At 42.5% G+C, this 18,384-nt stretch overlaps 1 protein-coding gene across 1 annotated transcript in view; it reads right to left on the reverse strand.

Moving 5' to 3' along the window:
• Positions 1–18,384, reverse strand: part of CD109 (CD109 molecule) — a 750,032-nt gene that overhangs the window by 612,131 nt on the left and 119,517 nt on the right. Inside the window, exons 4-6 of the mRNA XM_085610953.1 lie at positions 15,972–16,202; positions 15,701–15,826; positions 6,146–6,185 (exon numbers count right to left, since the gene is read on the reverse strand). Coding sequence (XP_085467079.1) covers positions 6,146–6,185; positions 15,701–15,826; positions 15,972–16,202 — 397 coding nt within the window. The remainder of the gene's footprint in view (positions 1–6,145; positions 6,186–15,700; positions 15,827–15,971; positions 16,203–18,384) is intronic.

Below are 18,384 nucleotides of genomic sequence, written 5' to 3' on the forward strand. Positions count from 1 at the left end.
ATTTAATCTTTTTTTAGCAATTGCCATATTAAATTACAATGCATTTTATTTATGTTTTAGTAAAGAAAAACAAAAAAACGTCATTTACAATGTCCATAGCTCAAAATAATGTCAGTGCGAGACCTATTGCATTGTAAATGCTTGTTCTTACTCTTATCTCTTATTTTTCATTTCTTATCCTTTTTGGTTGGCAGCTACATCTTGGGGCATTCGGGGGGGCTGTTAGACCATGGCTGACCTTGGCTAGGAGCCTAGTTTGCTTGGCCGGGGGAGAGGGGTAGTGAGCATTGGCTCTTTTCCTTTTAGTGCACTGCTTAGAGGGGGAGGGTTGGTTCACCGTCATGGGAACCACCAGGGTTGGAGGGTGGCGGGGATGGGGGTTCCAGGAGTCATTAACTTGGCTTGGGTTTTGAAGACACAGTGCTTTGGGGGGAAGCAATAAAAATGCTAGATTGAGTAACCTGGCGTGCAGGGGAACACAGGTGTTTATCAGTACCTAGCAATTTCTTCATGGGGTGTGATTGCAGCAAAAGGTATGGATGAGGGGTATCTTGCAGAGTCTGAGTCTCAATGATAGTGACTGGTGATAGAAGGTGTCCTGGCCAGCAACTGCATATTCTGTTGTGGAACATTAATGGGGTAAAGTCATCAGACAAGCGGAAGATGATACCGGAGGAGTTAAACACTCTCAAGCCACAAAGTATCTGTCTCCAGGAGACAACCTTGCTTAGGCATAAGGTGTGTTGCTGAAGGACCTGGGCTATAGAGTATTGTCCACTTCATGTTTTATCTCTGCACAGAGGGGTGTTGAGTTACTGGCTCGGGGTAGTAAATGGGGAATGTAACGCCAAAGGGTGGATACGGGCAGTCGATTTCTCCTGCTGAATATCCAAAGGACAGCATTTGCTTTAACATCTGTGCTGTCTATGGTCTGAATACGGACAATCTGATTTTTTGTTGACTGAGCTCCACCTTTGGAGGGCAACCTTTAATGTCTGGGGTGACATGACGCTATGCCCTAATAGGAATTCTTTATCTCAGATTTAGGCCTCACATTCTAGGGAGTTTTTGGGGGCAAACATAGATGTAGGGGGGCTTTACACCCGTTCATCTCCTCATACGCATTGATCAACCTTTGGCACTATGAACAACCTTAGGAACCAGGCTTCATGCTCCAAATGAATTTCCTTAAAAAGAATGTAAAAAATGTAATTTTGAAACAATGAAATGTCACTAAAATGATGGAAACGTTTTGAATAGAGCCAAAACAAGCCATTCCGGCGTGGTTGGCCAGGACATAGACAACGTCCATGGCTGATGGATGATAGGGAGGGAGAGGTTGAATACGGCTATTGGGTCTGTGCAGTCATGTTTTATGGAGGAACAGTGCTTTCACACTCATTCCACCTGACTCCTGTTTTGGTGAGGTCAGCAAAGGATCAGTAGTTCATTCCAATATAAGGTTATACCTTTACATTTTAAAACTAATCTGGAGGACGAAAATCATTAATTGGTAAGGATGGTAGTCAAGGTTGACCAGGCATCACAAGACTGAATACATCTATTTTGGGGACCTGTGATAGCTTCTAACATTGTGTTCAAAAGATGCAAGAAAGCTAAATCATTAAAAATATATCCTCTACAGATACATTTTCTTATGGTAAGTTTTGCACTTTCCAAACATCTTCCCCGGTTTTGCTTCAAGCCTCCCTATTCTATGAGGTAAGGCTTCATTGACACAAAGGACATATATATCTAAGAAATCCCAGAAAAAAGGTTTTTGCCACTTCCAATTGCCAGAAGTGGAGGCAAAAGTCCAATCATCATGGGTTGTTTTCATTTTCTTTCAAGCAGATGCAGCTGTAACTCTACCTAGAATCTTCCACATTGTTCTAGCCTTATGAGAAAATTTCTGTAACAAGCAGTGTCACCATAGTCATGATGTGAACACCTTTGTAACTGAAGGTCAGCATGCAGCTAGCTTCTGTAGCCCTCTGTAAAATCCAGATTCCAGTACAAATAAAGGATCTATGTCACAGTCCTTTACCAGGAAAATGGGAATTTTAACAAACAGGTTCTCTCCTCTCCTTTCAATCCTGTTCAGCTTTCTCTCACAATTCCTTTCAAAGTCAACCCACTCCAGTTCCAATTGGATCAAAATAAAATACCACACTTTGTTAGGCAATACCCTAGAGTGGGTCTATTACTCACCTCTTCCTTGAGAAGATAAGGTGTACGACAACAGCATTTTCTTGTCAAAGAGAGGGGTTCAACCAAGTGGATTGAAGGGATTAGCTACTAGAGGTGTTTGGGTAAAAGTTAATGAAACATGTTGCAACTATTTCAAAGGGCTTATTGGCATTGTATGCTCTTATAAATTAAATGTGTTCATTGGTTTCTATTTCATTTAATGTTCTACAGATGGCGAAAATTACATCCTTAGCTATTTCTGAATGGATGTTAGCATAATCGTTTTAACTAAAAATAAAAGTTTAAAGCTGCCACTCGCTAGGAGTATAGGAGCTGAGCACATGTTTGCCCTTGGGTAGCATGTACAGCCCATGATACAGGTTTTGCCCCAAATGTGAATGTGGAAAACCTGTGTTGGATGCCCAGATGTGCGATTGTACCTTTAAATAGCCCGCACTATAGGTGTAATGTCACAGCTGAGTTACAAAAAAGGTTTTAAGTATACCAGCTTAACTGTAAAAACAGTTTTCATGTTGATGGAGGGGTACAAGTATGATTTGAATGGTACAGCAGGTGCAGTAGCACCGGGAGCAAACGTTGTCAGAGCTCCTCTAAACACATAATATTGCTATATTCGACTACTAAGCAGGCAGTCACAATTGCAGTTACCTTGCAGTTAAAAGGTACTTGATTTGAATGGTGCAGCAGGTGTAGTGGCACTGGGGCTAAAAGCTCTAGGGACCCCACTAAACCGAGATTATTACTACCAAACAAGGCAGTCATAAGTTTATTTATCTACCATGCAATAGGGTCATGATTTCAATGGTGCAGCAGATACAATGACACCGGGGCTCCAAGCTCTAGGAGCCCCTCTAAATACAAAATATTGAAATATTTTACTACTAAACAGGCAGTCACAAGTGCAGTTACTTCACAGGCAATATAGTCATGATTCAGATCATGAGTCAGATCAGTGGCACCGGGGCCAAAAGTTGTCAAGACTCCTTTAAACATCAAATAGTGCTATTTTTTACTACTAAACAGGCAGTCACAAATGCAGTTATTTTGCAGGCATGATTTGAATGGTGCAGCAGAAGCATTGGCACCAGGACCAAAAGTTGTCAAAACTCCTCTAAAACGCATAATATTGCTATTACATCAATTAATTCTATTGTTTACCTCTCGTTTAATTTTTCAAAATTTTGCTTTTACACACTTGCACTATAACATTAGTAACAGCCAGTCATTGTTTTTAACAGTGCTTCACGGTCTTGTCTATCTTTCACTTTAACTGCTTGTTTCCCCTGAAGTCCTATTTCCCCCTCTGGTCTGCCTGACGCTATCTGCATTCCTTTTCCCCTACTTACCTTTCCCCCTCTACCTTCCACCCCACATAAGACGTTTTGTCTTTGCTACGTAACGTGAAAATAACGTATGTTATCGTGTAATCTCATGTTTTTCTACTGTCTGTGCTCACCGCGGAGTCCGAACAACCTTGGCCGATGCCCGGTGGAGCTGTCCTATGCAGCTATAGAGGAGCTTGGCCCTGGTTCACCCCCTCGGCCGTAACCTACCAAGCCGGACATCTGAGATTGTTTTCCTCGCCTCCCCGCTATGTTTCCTTCCCTCTTTCTTTCTCCTATGTCTATACTTAGAATATGTAACTGAAGTAATCATGTAATCTGTAACTTGCTGATCATCATGTAAAGCGCTCTGATACCTCCGGGACTAGCCAGCGCTATATAAAACCTTGCAAATAAAATAAAATAAAACAAATAACAGCACAATACATTGCCTTTTTGAGCAAAAATAAGTCATAACACTTATATGGTTCAAGTACTCAGCAAGCTACAACTTACAGCAAGCTTATTATTAATCACATAGGCGAAACCTATTGTATTTACCAATGTTTGTTTTAATAGGGTTGTTCAGTTGTATATAATGTCTTCGTGGTTAAATATAAGGTAACAAAAATGCTTATAACACTTTTTTTATAATAATTTTTCAACAAGCTGCACAGCAGCCACAATGCTTTACAGCATAGTTTAAAGAAATTGGCAAAGACAATAGCTCTGGCTAAACACTTAGAAGGTCCCAAAAGCGAGACCTATTGGCTATGTCAATGCTGGTTTCTACTGTAATCAGGTAGGACTGTAGACTTGAAAAAAAGTATATTGTGGTCTCATGCTTCTTGTATCAGAATTTCTACTTTAGTTCCGTTAAGGCAAATAAAGTTTGTTTTCTTTATTACAGCGATAGATGCTATAATTTCACAATGTTCATCTGCGTTCTAGGTGAATTTGTGTCGTCACCATATATTTGGAATTGGAACTGATGATGTTATAGCATATGTGCCAATGGAAGAATATGCACAATGAACAGCAGTGAGATGATGGACTGCTATTGACCACAACACACTTCTCTTCCAATTGATGATTTTTCTGACTTCATAAACTAATTCTAGGTTTGGATGCAGAGGAAAGAATGAATACATTTAATCATCCACGGTGAGCCGACAATACACCTAAAGGAGATAAATATCCACTGGACATGCTGCATGTAGGGGCATAATATTCCACATACTGCTGTACAGTCATTTGAAATTAACATACTCTAAATAGCAATGAGCCACGTCCAGTGGCCACTTGCTGTGTAGGTGCAGTAAACGGTGAATACTACTCAGGGCCGTAGTGCCTGGAAAGGTAGAGGCTGGGTGTTTGTCATCCTTGAAATCACACTTGCAAGCCCAGTTAAGGTCAAAGAGAAATCTCGAACATGCTTTCAATGTGGTTGTATGACAGAGGCACGCATGGCTAAACCATGCGTACCTCTACTACGCGGCACCAACAACGAATGCATATAAACAACGTATTCCTTTACCAAGCTTGCCTTTACCAAGCATGCCATTACCATGCATGCCATTACCATGCACTTTTGTGGTAAAGGCATGAGTTGTAAAGTAATGTGTGATAAAGATCACACCCTAATCTCCCCACCCGAGTCCTAAACAATACCTTGACCACCGAGCCCTAAACACTACCCCGAGCCCGAGCCCTTAACACTACCAGGACCCCCCTGAGCCCTAAACACTACCAGACACCCTGAGCCCTAAACACTACCCACTACCCCCCTGAGCCCTAAACACTACCCTGACCCCTAAACACTACCCCCCACACCCAAGAAAACCCAGCCCCATTTACCTCACCCCAACCTCTTCCGATCCTTCCTGCTCCTGGGATTGCCCATCCCAGCATTTAGACCACGCACTGCCTTAACCACATATATGTGTGGTTAAGGTATATGCATAGTTAAGGCATCGTGGTTGAGCTTGTGGGGAAACGGCATGGGTGGCTCTGCCCACGATGTTAAGTCCTACCACTCCCACAGTTTCCATGCCCATGTCTCCCTTCCACCTCCTTGTTTGTGGGTTCAGTGTTCTTATTACCCTCCCTCTTTTTGGGGCCTCCAATAGATGTAGTTCTTCAGAGGACCAACATAATTTGAGGAGTCCTTTTTCATCTATGTTCCTCCCATATAGTGATTTTACAGTTAGATTACTGTATAATTTTGTTTGTAATGCACATGAAATATATGAGAATCCATGTAAGACCTTCAGCAAGAAAGCTAAATTATCAGCATATACTCCATGTTAAAAAAACATTTATGGGCATAGAGCCTGACCACTCCAAGACTGTCTACACACGTTACCTTGTGTTGTACTTTTGTTTTTTTTGTCTGACTGTAAATGGTTTTATCTAGTCTTACACGAATGTTTGATTGATATGGAAGAAGAGTATACTATAACACACAATATTGTCAAGCAGCAATGACTTCCTACTTCCTGACTTCCAACTTGTAATTGTCCATGGTACTACATTGAAGGTTAATGCTACACAAATGCCTGTCTTTAGAATTTTGAAATCATTTAAAACATTGTAAATCGGTAAATACTTGCCATATTCCATCACTGTAAATGTTTGATAGTGATTTTGTTTCTGGGGGGAAAAATAGAGAACAGAGTATTAATGATAATTTGAAAGCGTCTAACACATAAGGTCAAAGCCACATACCAACAGTATGCATGTCAATAAGAACTAATTATTGTTGTTAATCATTGCATACTGGAGCCAATTTCAAGAAATAACTTATTAACTGACGAGGAAAAGTTAGGCGTATTCACATACAAAGGCTTAAAGAAAGGGACTGATGTCAGCATGCTAGGAGGTGCTTATAAGTGATTCCAGCTGTCACTTCTGTGGCAGAGCAGAGTCGAGGCAGAGCCGCATGATGCCATCTACCAGTGGGAAGCGCCTATGCTGAGAAATCATCCACATCGAGTCTGGCAACTGGGGATAATCTAAAGGTGGAGAATCTACAGTTCGGGCTGAACTGTTCCCACAGGGAACAGGATCAAGACTGATTTGCATACGGCTGGGTCTGAACTGGAATGGCATGGGGAGCAAAGAAACAATAGATTTGGGCCCAAATCGCTGTACTGGGGTGAATGTTTGACATTGTGGAGCATTCTGTCCATCAATTATTCTTTTTGCATTTGTCACCCGAGTGGGATGGGTATGTCCAGAATTGGATCCTGTGCTCTACATGCCACTGGAGTCAAGCTAGCCTTGCTGATGAGTGTGCTGCGCCAAAACCGGTCCAAGGATGCTTGTTTCCAGTTCAGAGAGGACCTGACCTGGCAGTTCGGGTTGGACTGTTCCCATGTGGAACAGGGTCGAGACTAATTTGCATATGGCTGGGTCTGAACTGGAATGGCATGGGGAACAAAAAAACAATGGATTTAGGCCCAGATCTCTGTACTGGGGTGAATGTTTGACATTGTGCAGCATTCTATCCATCAATTGTTCTTTTTGAATCTACCAGTGGGAAGCGCTTATGCTGAGAAATCATCCACATCCAGTCTGGCACCTGGGGATAATCTAAAGGTGGGGAATCTGCAGTTAAAATGATCGATCAGAGCATCAGGACAATTACCAAGCCCACGTTTCATGCAGGATGGGTAAAGTGCTTAATTTGAGCCAGTGGTTTCCGGTGCTCTACACAGGCACTTAATTGTCTAAATCAGCGCCCGTGACAGTCTGTCCAAAGGTGGCACTGTCAGGCTAGTTTGTAGATGACCGCAACAGTAAATTATTGGTTCAATATACATAACAAATGACTATTTTCTTCTTAAGCTATGCAAGATGAATGCTCTTAAAAATCTACAAAAATATAAAATAAAGCTATGCTATATTCCCCGAGGGTTATGAACGATTTCCTTTGAAGTTAGGCAAAGCAATCTATCCAATTCCCCCACTTAATACAAGTCTTAGTAAATTGATCAGAAGTGGAATGTTTGTTTCAATTGATGGTGATAACAGAAAAATATTCACCTAGAGGGTGCTTGTAAATTAAAACCGACTATGCCATGGACATATTATTTATATGCATCTCAATAAGGGGTAATAAATATCTAAAGGCATTATTTTACTAGGAAACTTACTGGAAAACCAAAAATGGAAGAACTGCAGTTTTCTAAGCAGGACAGACCTCAAAACTGTTTGGTTTATCCCCATTGGTCTACTGTTTCAATAAACTCTTCAAACTGGTGGGAAATAATTTGAGGTTTACAAGGATTACTTTATCCTTCACCTTGATTTTTATTTTGCATAACCAGATGGAGCTCTAAAGATTCAAGTTGGATAAAGTTTCTAAATCATTAGAACTTCCCTGGGCCTACAGACTAAATAGAGATTTGTGTTTGTGAAGAGGGTCACCTGCTTTCCCTTACCTTACTTGTGTAAGTAACAGTTCAATGAAGGTTAGTGGAGACCTTGATTTTGGAACTCTGTCATCTTTATGGGCATAGTGTGAAAGGACGTCACCAGAGTTTCACTGAATTAATGGGGTGGGTGGGCATGTGGGGAGTCTGCAGTGATTGCGGATTCTAGCGGGTGAAGCAGCAGTCATTATAAATTATGAGGGAACCAGTCATTGTCTATGAGCCATGGTGAAAAGGGTTTTACGTGGATTGCACAGGCCCATGATGTCTTAACAGTTGTGAAACAAATGCAGACATAACCACCATGTTGTCTCCCTTCCTCTTAAAGGGGGCATGGTAAACCTTAAAAGGTAAAACGAAGCAGTTACTACAGGACGAACTAATATTGGGAGTGTTTTAGTCTTGGCCCATCATTCAAAACATGTACAGGACAATCACAGAGGAAAGGAGGAGGTAGACTCTACACACTGCTGCATACAAAGCCAATATAACACCAAACCCAGGGCTAGAATAGGATGGAGAATCGGAGGCTTGGAAGCCAGCAGGTATTCTCTCTTACCAGGAAGAATAGCACTATTCAGCTGTGAATAAGTTAAATTACAGGAAGGATTTGATGGAACACATGGAAAAGACTGAATGGACTAATTATTTAAAAATAGAAGCCTGGACTGTAGGAGCAGATGTAATATAACATTAAGGAGAAGACAAAGAGAAGGGCAAATATTTATCATGAATAACTGTTCCATATTCATATGACCCACAATGAAAGTCCTGGTGTTATGTTCTTCACAGTCTGGCACCCGAGAAGGAGTTAAATTCCTTGCCAGATTGGACTCACCTGTCTGCCTTGATCATGGGATTTCCAGGTCCAATGCATTACAGAGGCCTTTAAAATCTTAAAAATCCTCATTAAGTGCAGAAGGTTCCTCTGTCAGAGGATAATTGATGGAACTTCCTGTGATGGCCAGAATGAGCATTCCAGTTTTCTGTTGGCCCAAGAACTGTTTCTCAAATTAGATGACAGGTTGGGGTCCTCAATGAGAGGACATTTCACCAGGAGGCAAGAGGTCGCCAGTTGTGCTCAAGTATTATATGAAATTTCTGGAACAGCTGGCAGTCACCTTCGAGACTGTTTTTTGTTACAAATTGACCGTCTCTGTTCACGGTTGAAGAGGTTGTTTATACTATAAACAGGAAGCCTGACAGAAGAATATTTTACAGAGTTGAGGTTTATTGAAAGGGACAACTAAAAGAAGTAAAGGTCCAGGGGGGAAAGATTATGGACAGAATATTAAATTTAATGGTTAAGAGGCAACAAAGGAAACTATTAATTGATATTGAATTGTGGCTTTCAAGACAATGCAGTGAAGCCAAATTGAGGGTGAGATGGTGTTACAAAGTCATGCCTAGAAAAATGCAAGCTAACGTCCTGCAGATACACTGAAACTTCATCATCTGTACTCTAAGAAGTCACAGGTAAGATGCATTTCATCAGTGCAACCTAAACGATACCACGGAATTTAAAACCTAGACTTCATGATAAAATATGAAAAAATGCAGCAAACTGCTAAATACGGCATACCTAGAAAAGTATCCTAGAGTTTCAAAACTCACCTGGCATTCCAATTACATCTGGAAATCGATGTCAGAGCTGAATTTAAAGCGGGACCTAGCCAAAGATCTGGGATCACAACGCTATTGAATGAAAAGGATGTAAGTTACTCTTATTTTCCTTCTGTTTCAAGTGATAATGGTACATCCAGTCATCAAATGCAATCTTCTAGAATAGAGAACGTCGCAGTAGTGGCATTCAGATCCCACTCCAACATGAGGAAGATTTGTTCGTCATCAGCCTACATGAAGATTGAATATTCAAAGGATTTTACAAACATCTGAGAGAAGTTACAGAGCCGGGGAGAAATTGGAGTTCGCACTGATCCCTATAGTACTCTCAAACAGAAGTTATCTTTAGATGTCTGCTTGATGACTCAAAGAGATTAGCACTACACATACACTCTCTTTGTTAGGAAATAAGTACATAGAGAATACTTAAAGGTTTTGGGGCCAGATGTACGACCATTGGATTTAGTGCCTCGCAATTTGTGACAAATTGCGAGTCGCAAATTGCGAGGCGCTACAACCAAAGTATAACAGTGTCAGAGACACTGTTAGCGATTCTCAATGGGGTTGCAAAATGCGAGGCTCATTAATATTCATGAGCCACTCGCAATTTGCGACCCCATTGGGAATGGCCAGTATCACAGGGATGGTGGCCTGCTGGGGTCAGCAGACCACCATGTTCTCAATAAAGCAGTTTTTTTTTTACAAATGCAGCCCGTTTTCGCTTCATTTTTTAAGGGCAGGTAGTGGTCCCTGGGACCACTGCCTGCCCTTAAAAAATATTCTCCCCTGCATTCCCAAAGGGGCAGGGGTCCTCTGGGGACCCCTTCCCATTTGTGAGGGTTTTACCACCCTTCTGAGAAGGGTGGTAAAGTGCGACTGCTTTGCGACCGCAATTGCGGTAACAAAAGAATCATACATACCTAGAGAACTCGCTATTAGGAAGGGACGCCCTCGGAAAGCCCCTTCCTAATAGCGATTCGCTATTCCTATTTTGTGAGTCACAAATAATTTGCGATTAACAAAATGGGAATAGTACATGACCAACTTGTTTTTTGCGGTCGCAAAGGGGTCTGAAACCCCTCAGCAGCTAGCTGTGAAAAGCTTTACACAAATGCACGGATACAGAGTATCAGCATATATGATTAGCAAATTTCAAAACCACTACTAACTTCTACCATTTCCAGGTGGAATCAGATCTGACAAAGAGGCAATTTATCATAGGCTTCAATTATTTTTTAATAGCCCAGAACACATACTCTGGCAGTTTTGAAAGAAAGAGCAAATGAAAGATTGGGCCACAGGAAGAGAATAAACTGGCTTCCAGATTGGACTTGTTTAGTAAAGGGGCAAGCTCTGCCTCATTCTAAACCATTGGCACTGGCATCAACTTGGCATTCAACATATTTACAGATGTTCAAAGTCTGTTCAGTACTATGGCCAGTCATAGATCATGTGAGAAGTCGAAGGTGGCAAACTATCCTCTAGTTTTTGGTAACTGCACAGATCCAGCAAATCAAAGTAATTGTGATTTACTGACAGATTAAATCTTGAAGAAGTTGCAACTTCATGCAAAAATGTGTGATTTTCAAGATTTAAATAAAATGAAATCACTTAGCGACTCACACTATTCCTTTGAGGGCATAATATACATTGATAAGAGTAAATCAGTGAGCAGTTGATAGTCGAGAGGTTTAGCAAGGCAAATTAATTGACACAGACTTTCAACTTTTATGATTATCAATAGTTATTCGCCCCGAGTCTGGCATGTCTTTACATGTCAGATTTTGAGGCAAGGTATGTGCTCACGGACTCTAACCCTTTCACGGATAACGTCCTCCTGTGGAGACGTTATATTGACGACATTTTGATCTTTTGGAAGGGCCACAAAGACGTGATTCACAGTTTTCTCACATGGATTAATAACCTCAATCCTTTCCTCAAATTCACAGCCAATAGCTCCCTTTCCTTGATCTCATGATCATCAAAAAACCAGACAGATTGGATACTATCACATACAAGAAACCCACCGATAGCCACTGCCCCCTTTTGTACCAAAGCTTCCACCCTAAGGTCCTCAGGGAAAATCTACCCTATGGCCAGTTTTTATGTATTCGTAGAAACTGCAGCAATGTAGAGGACTACAAAAGACAAACATCAGAGTTAAGCACCCACCTGGTCAGGAGACTATACCCTACGAGTATCATAACAAATGCACAAAAACGAGCTCTTAGCGCCAACAGGTCAGGCCTCCTTGAAACGCAGACTAAACCAGAGATTGATCTCATTACGTGTGTCACTACCTACACCCCTGAGTCAAACATGTTGAAAAGGGTCATAAACAAACATTGGGGAATACTGGAGATGGGAGACCTTGCTCTTAGCAAACCAAGATTTGCGTTCAAACGTACAGCTAATATCAAGGATATACTGATCAATATTAGACCCAAAAAAAACACACTCACTGCTCCCAATACATTGTGGAGTTTACCTCCTGTGACCGTACACTATCCATGTGGCCAATGTGTAGTCTGCCTTCTGACACGAGCCACAAAAACTATTTCATTAAACGATAATTGGACATGGACCCAAAACAAGCACACAAACGGTAACACACGTAATTGTATCTACCTCATTACGTGCCCTTGCCATCGTCAGTACATAGGGATGACCACTCGCTCTGTGAAAACAAGAATCACTGAACACAGTAGTAATGTCCGTTGCAAAAAAACAAACACAAAAATGTGTGCTAACTATGTAGAACAAAATCACACCCCTAACGATCTACAATGGACGGTCCTTGAAGCCTTTCCTACCATTAATAAGGAAGCTTTATTTAGAAAATAACAATGTTGGGTGTTCAAATTGGGAGGACACACCAGGGGACTCAATTATGAAATACCATGGGCAGAACTGAACCACTAGGGCCTGCATTTTCTTCCCCCCTTCTTCCGCACACTATCACTGGCAGTGTCTTATTACGCTACATACTTGGGTCCATTGACTACCACTGCTATTGACATGACATCCAATGGGCCAATAGAGGAGTGACGTTTGACGACCAACATGGGTCGATCTACCATAGCTAGTCACCACGGTACTGAGCCCCCTTTATTACTATCATGGAGCATGTACAATAACACATTAGAACAGCAAGTCGCCAATTCGCCTCCGCAATTTCGAATTGTGCAGCATTACCCTTCACCTAGCAACAAGCCCACGCTAGCAGCCTGGCTTCCATAAATACACAATCATGGAGCATACATATCAATACAATAATAGAGCAATTCTTCATCTCCCCTCCACAACAAGGTATTGAGCAGCATTACCTAACTAAGCCCACAATAGCAGCTTGTCACATATTCATTATTCAACCATCCCAATATACAATCTTTGGCAAACTAGCAATTCCCGCCATATCCTCTCAAAGTTTTGGCAAAAATACACTCTCAAGATGGCCGCCACGTCCTCCCGCGCTCTAGACACTGCTAAAAATAGCAGAGAACCGGAAGGTGTTATGACAGGGCCCGGAGCTAGGGTAGGACGAATGCAAGTCGGCTGCCTAATCCTGTGAGTATACGCTTCCTTCCACAATCCCTGCATGACCGGTAAGCCCCCACTATTGTAACTGGATCTTGAGTCTATTGTTTGTTCTTTACAACTCCCAAAGCAACGACGTGCTCCGGTTTCCCCGTCAGCCTTAGACTGTGTATCTAGGGGTGAGTTTGTGACCATAATTTGTGTGTGTTTTACCTTCACTACAGCCCGCATATCTGTAACTTAATGGCCGGTAGCGACAATTTGATCTCCGCTGCTCAAGCCACACCGGCGTTCGTCTAAATTAGCACCTCGTTATTACGAATGAACCCCGCTGGCAGGAGGGGCGACCACTCTCACAGGTTTACACCATAGTGTGCTCGGTAATTTCGCGCACGCCATTCTTGCACTAATATCGACTCAATTCTGTGTGTTAACGCCATTGTGCTTTTTCCCCTCACTGTTCTTATGACCGCATGCCACCAACCCCGTAACATGAAACAATTTCGGATCGTAATATTGCCCGTGTCCGAACGCTGCATTTATGTCTTCGCCATTGCCACGAACGTTCCATATCTATGTGCCGCCTCACTGGCCACTTTTGCTTGGTAAACAATGGACCACGTATTTTTAACATGGAGACACTTTAACAGAGACACGCGGCACTTACCCCCTTGGGGCCTCGCTCTCTCTTGTACCTTATCCGAGCATGCTCATCCACACAATATTGCTCTTAATTATATCGCTGTCTTTACCATTACAGCCACTTACTTTCCTGGTCCATGAGTTACCTCACTGGCCCCCTTGGCTGACGCTTGATTGATAAAAAGTTTGTTACAATTTGCCACACCGATGCGCACTGGCCACCCTGGTTGATCATTGCCGTTTACGACGCTCACACCTGATAGAGACACGCGGTACCCCCCCCCATGAGGCCTCGCTCCCTCCTTGATTACAGCCTAGCACAAAAGTCTGGGCTAACCTATTAGCTTCCAAATTGACTGGCATGTTCACAGCTTACTAAGGTGCATTTGACAATTTCCTACTTGCCCTTGTATTTCATCATGAAAATGTTGCCACACTGCTGGCTTATGTTTTTATTTTAACTTGATTTATTTCCTTGCTTGTACCTTCCCTTTCTTCTCCCCTTCTCCCACAGGTCTACAGTACTCCCCAGTACAAGTCTGCTAGGGTACTCCCTACCGTATCTGGTAATTAACTCACAGATTTTCAATACCAGACGGTAGTGCACCATTCACATTGAGTTACTTCGGTCCTGATGAAGTGCCAACTGACCCGTTAGGGGCAAACTGGGCACGAAACATGTTGACCAATTTCACCTTGACAGCCCTTTAGGAACATTACTCCCACATAGGGGCTCTCGCACCATTTCTAACCAGGCTAGAGCTAACTAAACCATTAAAACTTGACCTAAATAGGACTGCTCCAGACCTATTTTACTTTCCTGTGCACTACCCAGTCCCCAAACCCACATGCACCTAACGGCTTCTTCAAAAAGATCCCCGATAAAGAGCCCCATTTACAGGAGCACGTCAGGCATTGCAGCACCCGCCTGACCAGGGGCAAACGCCTTATGATGAAGCGTGACATTCCCCAGGGTGTGTGAGGGTATCGCGAAGAAAGACCTGCCTGTCCCCCACACCCAGGAAGGAACTGCACACTCCCTTCAGACTTATCAATAGTTAAAATCACAACGAACTGTTTCTAGTCCCAGGTAGGAATCCTGTCTGAACGTGATGCAATTTGTCATAGGCTTCAATCATTTTCTTTTAAATAGCCCGAATGAGCTCCCTGTCAATTTTGAAAGACAGAGAAATTGGGCAATTAGGCAGAGTTTATTTCACCCATCTTTGTAAAGCTGTACCTGTATGTAACTAATCAGGACACAAGTGCATTTATTTGTTAGATATGGGGGTGCTTTGGGAAGGGCATTAATCCAGTCGGAATGAGGAAAACAGTGAAGAGTATTTAAGTCAAACAACTAAATTTGAGAGATCTTTCATTGTAACTGCAATAGATTCTCTGTGAGTCACGGCTAACTAACCCCTACATTTGCCTACCCTGTGTTCAAATAATATTTTCTACCATTGTGGAACATGGTTTACTAGTCGTGGCTTAGAACCCTGAGTCAACAATGTCTCATTTAACTATAGAAGAGGAGAATATATGGCTTCACTCGTAGAAGGGTAGAAAATGTGAAATAGCAAGGTATAATAGGATTAATTAGCAAAGTTATGAACTTTGGGACTCGAATGAGGATTTGCTGCATTTTGAGTTCTTCAGGCTGATCGCTGACAGTGACAGGTGGACATAACCAATTTGAAGACAAGAGACCGATTATTCTGGTGGAAATTTTCTATATAATTGTTTTTGGTGGGCGACTCATCCAGGCGTGGGTTGTTTCTGGGTTTCTGTTGAGGTGAAAAAAGGGCTTGCATTGTGTGCATCTACTGACTTGTTGCTGACTCACCCATTGCAAAACCAAATGTTTTTTGTGTTTTATAAAACTGTGTACAAATTACGAAAGAAAATTCAAAATGTATTAAAACTTACATTTACTTGTACATGTATGGACCAATCACCAAGTGGAGGATGTTCAGATAATTGAAAGGTTTGGGAAACAACACCCAAATCACTTTGCTCTTCCAACCACTGCTCAATAAGATTTCCTCGTGGGTCCTGGAAAAGAAATAGATTGAGTGCCCCGGCTCATAAAATACAGGTGCTTGGTTTCATACTTCTGGAGATTGTCAGACACCAATAACACACAATTTCGAATTAAATATGAGCATAAATGCATAGACCATTTCTACCTCAAACCTACCCGAATATGTATATTTAAAGAAGTTTCATATGGTTTCAAATCCAACAACACTGTTAGGATTCGCATCTTCACTTCTTGTCCTGGTTTATACTTGGACTTGTCAGTCTGGATGAAGACAAAGCAGCCTTTGCTTTGGAACTCCAGTGAGGCACTGTTAGAGAATACAATCTGGTCTTCCACGTATCCTTTCACATGCAATGCATGCACACCAGCAGCAGTGTTCATTGGCAGCTGAAAAAACAAACAACCGTCAACAATCACCTTCAGCCATCAACCAGAGTGTCTGTCCCATGTTTGAGATTTAAATAATCTGAAAATATGTTCTGTACGTTACAAAGCTATACATTCAAAAATTGCCAGATTTCAGACAGGTGCATGGAAACTAAGCATTGCTCAATATCAAAACTATAATGAAGCGCTTATTCTAGAATACAATTCAGACTGCGGAAAGGTTTAAATGAGAATCTCTGAATTCCTAGATTAAAAAATATCAACTACTTCAAAACTCAAATGCAAACCAGTTGTATGTATTTAACACGAAACTCACAGATTGGATTATTATTTTTATTTATTTAAACTGTTTTTATTGATAACAAATTGCAGCATTGAAGACACTGTACACACATCTTTGGCAAAGCTTCCTAAGAATTCAGCATTGTTTCACAACTTTCAGAAATTCAGGAGTACATAAGACCACGATCTTCAGAGTCATTGCATTCCTATTATGGTTACAGCCATGTATTCAGGACAAAACTGAGAGAAAGCCCGCCATTGGACCGTATGTCATTGCATAATATTCTCAGCTACCCAGTGTGGGGGCTGCCATCGTCTCACCCTCCCTCTCCAACAATGATTGTCTCTCTCTCTGCAGTTCCACCGTAGGAGAAATGCAGATCTCGCCCCTATATTTGTTCCACCTTCCCCACTTATGGTCTCATTTTAGTGGGTATCCTCTTCCTTTATACACTGTTTTTTCCGCAATCATGGCCCGGTCCATGTCGTTTGCCCAGTCACGTATGTGCGGTGTTGTGTCCACCCCCCACTTCTGGACGATATTTAGTTTAGCTATAATCCAGCCAATCGTGGGCCAAGACTGCTCCGCCTGCCAGAGGTCAGTTGCCTCCCAGATATTGAGGAGGTAAAGTGTGGTTGAATGGGTTTATCACATGCCCTGGCCAGTTGTCGGGTGAAGTCCTTCCAATATTGTTGTATGTGGGGGCAGTCCCAGAGAATGTGTGTGAATGTGCCAGTCTGGTTACATCGCCGGAGGCAGAGTGGATCAGGCCTCCTACCCAACCTAAATAGTAATTTGTTGTCAAAATATACTCTGTGGAGAATCTTAAGCTGGACCAGCCAAAGTCGCATAGGAATCGCCACCTCTCGGGGAGAAGCCAGTGCCTCCCTCCAGTCCTCGTCGGGCATCTCCCCCAGATCAGCCTCCCAGCTCGACCGTAGTTTCAGTATTGGGTCGGTTCGGTTGTTTACTAGTTTCTTATACGTGAGGGATATGGCCTTACAGTCCATTGGGTCCAACAGTCGTCTGTCCTCTAGTGGCGAGGAATCCGGAAGGGGGTATCTTCAGGGAGAGCCGAATCAATGGCATGGCTAATCTGGAGATAACAAAAAATCTCTGAGGATGCCAATTGGTACTTAGTTTGAAGGTCCGCGAATGTTGCCTTCTTCCCTTTCACCCACATGTCCCCAACGGTAGAAATCCCAATCATGTCCCATTTATCAAACCCTGAACAGGTACTCAGGTGGCCCAAAATGTCCGGTTCCCACAAGGGGGTAGCCTTCGTCAGGCATGCCTGCCATCCCAGCCTACGCTGGACTCCATGCCCACTTCCGCCGTACGTGCTGTGGGGCCAGTCAAATGCAGCTTCCGATAGTTAGTATACAGTGCCCTGTTGTAGCCCCCCTTACCCATTAGCCAATGGTGCGTGTGAAAACTAGGATCGTCATGCGGTCCAAACACCCATCTGTTAATGGCTATCAATTGCAAAGCTTGATAGTAGAGGCGCATGTCCGGCAACCCTATACCCCCATCATACCATCTCATGGTGAGTTTATTTATGGCAATCGGGGTGGTCGGTTCTCACACAGCAGTTCCCGCACCACCGCTTCAAGATGCGAAAAGTAAGAATTAGGAATTGGATTAGGAGAATTTTGCAGGGCGTAGAGAAAGCGTGGTAGGGCGAGCATTTTAAATAGGGACACACGTCCCAAGAGAGTAAGGGGCAGCGCCCGCCAATGTGTGACATCTGACCTAAACCGCTGTAAAGGCACCAGGAGATTTTGTTCGAAAAAGAGATTAGCATCGGGTGTGATAAAAATCCCCAGATATTGGAAACCCTGGAGCACTACTGGAATGTCGTAACCTCGAGGACTCTGTGGAGGTTTTCCCCAGAGTGCA

Source organism: Triturus cristatus, chromosome 6, assembly GCF_964204655.1.
Source record: "Triturus cristatus chromosome 6, aTriCri1.1, whole genome shotgun sequence".
NCBI classification, from domain to species: domain Eukaryota; kingdom Metazoa; phylum Chordata; class Amphibia; order Caudata; family Salamandridae; genus Triturus; species Triturus cristatus.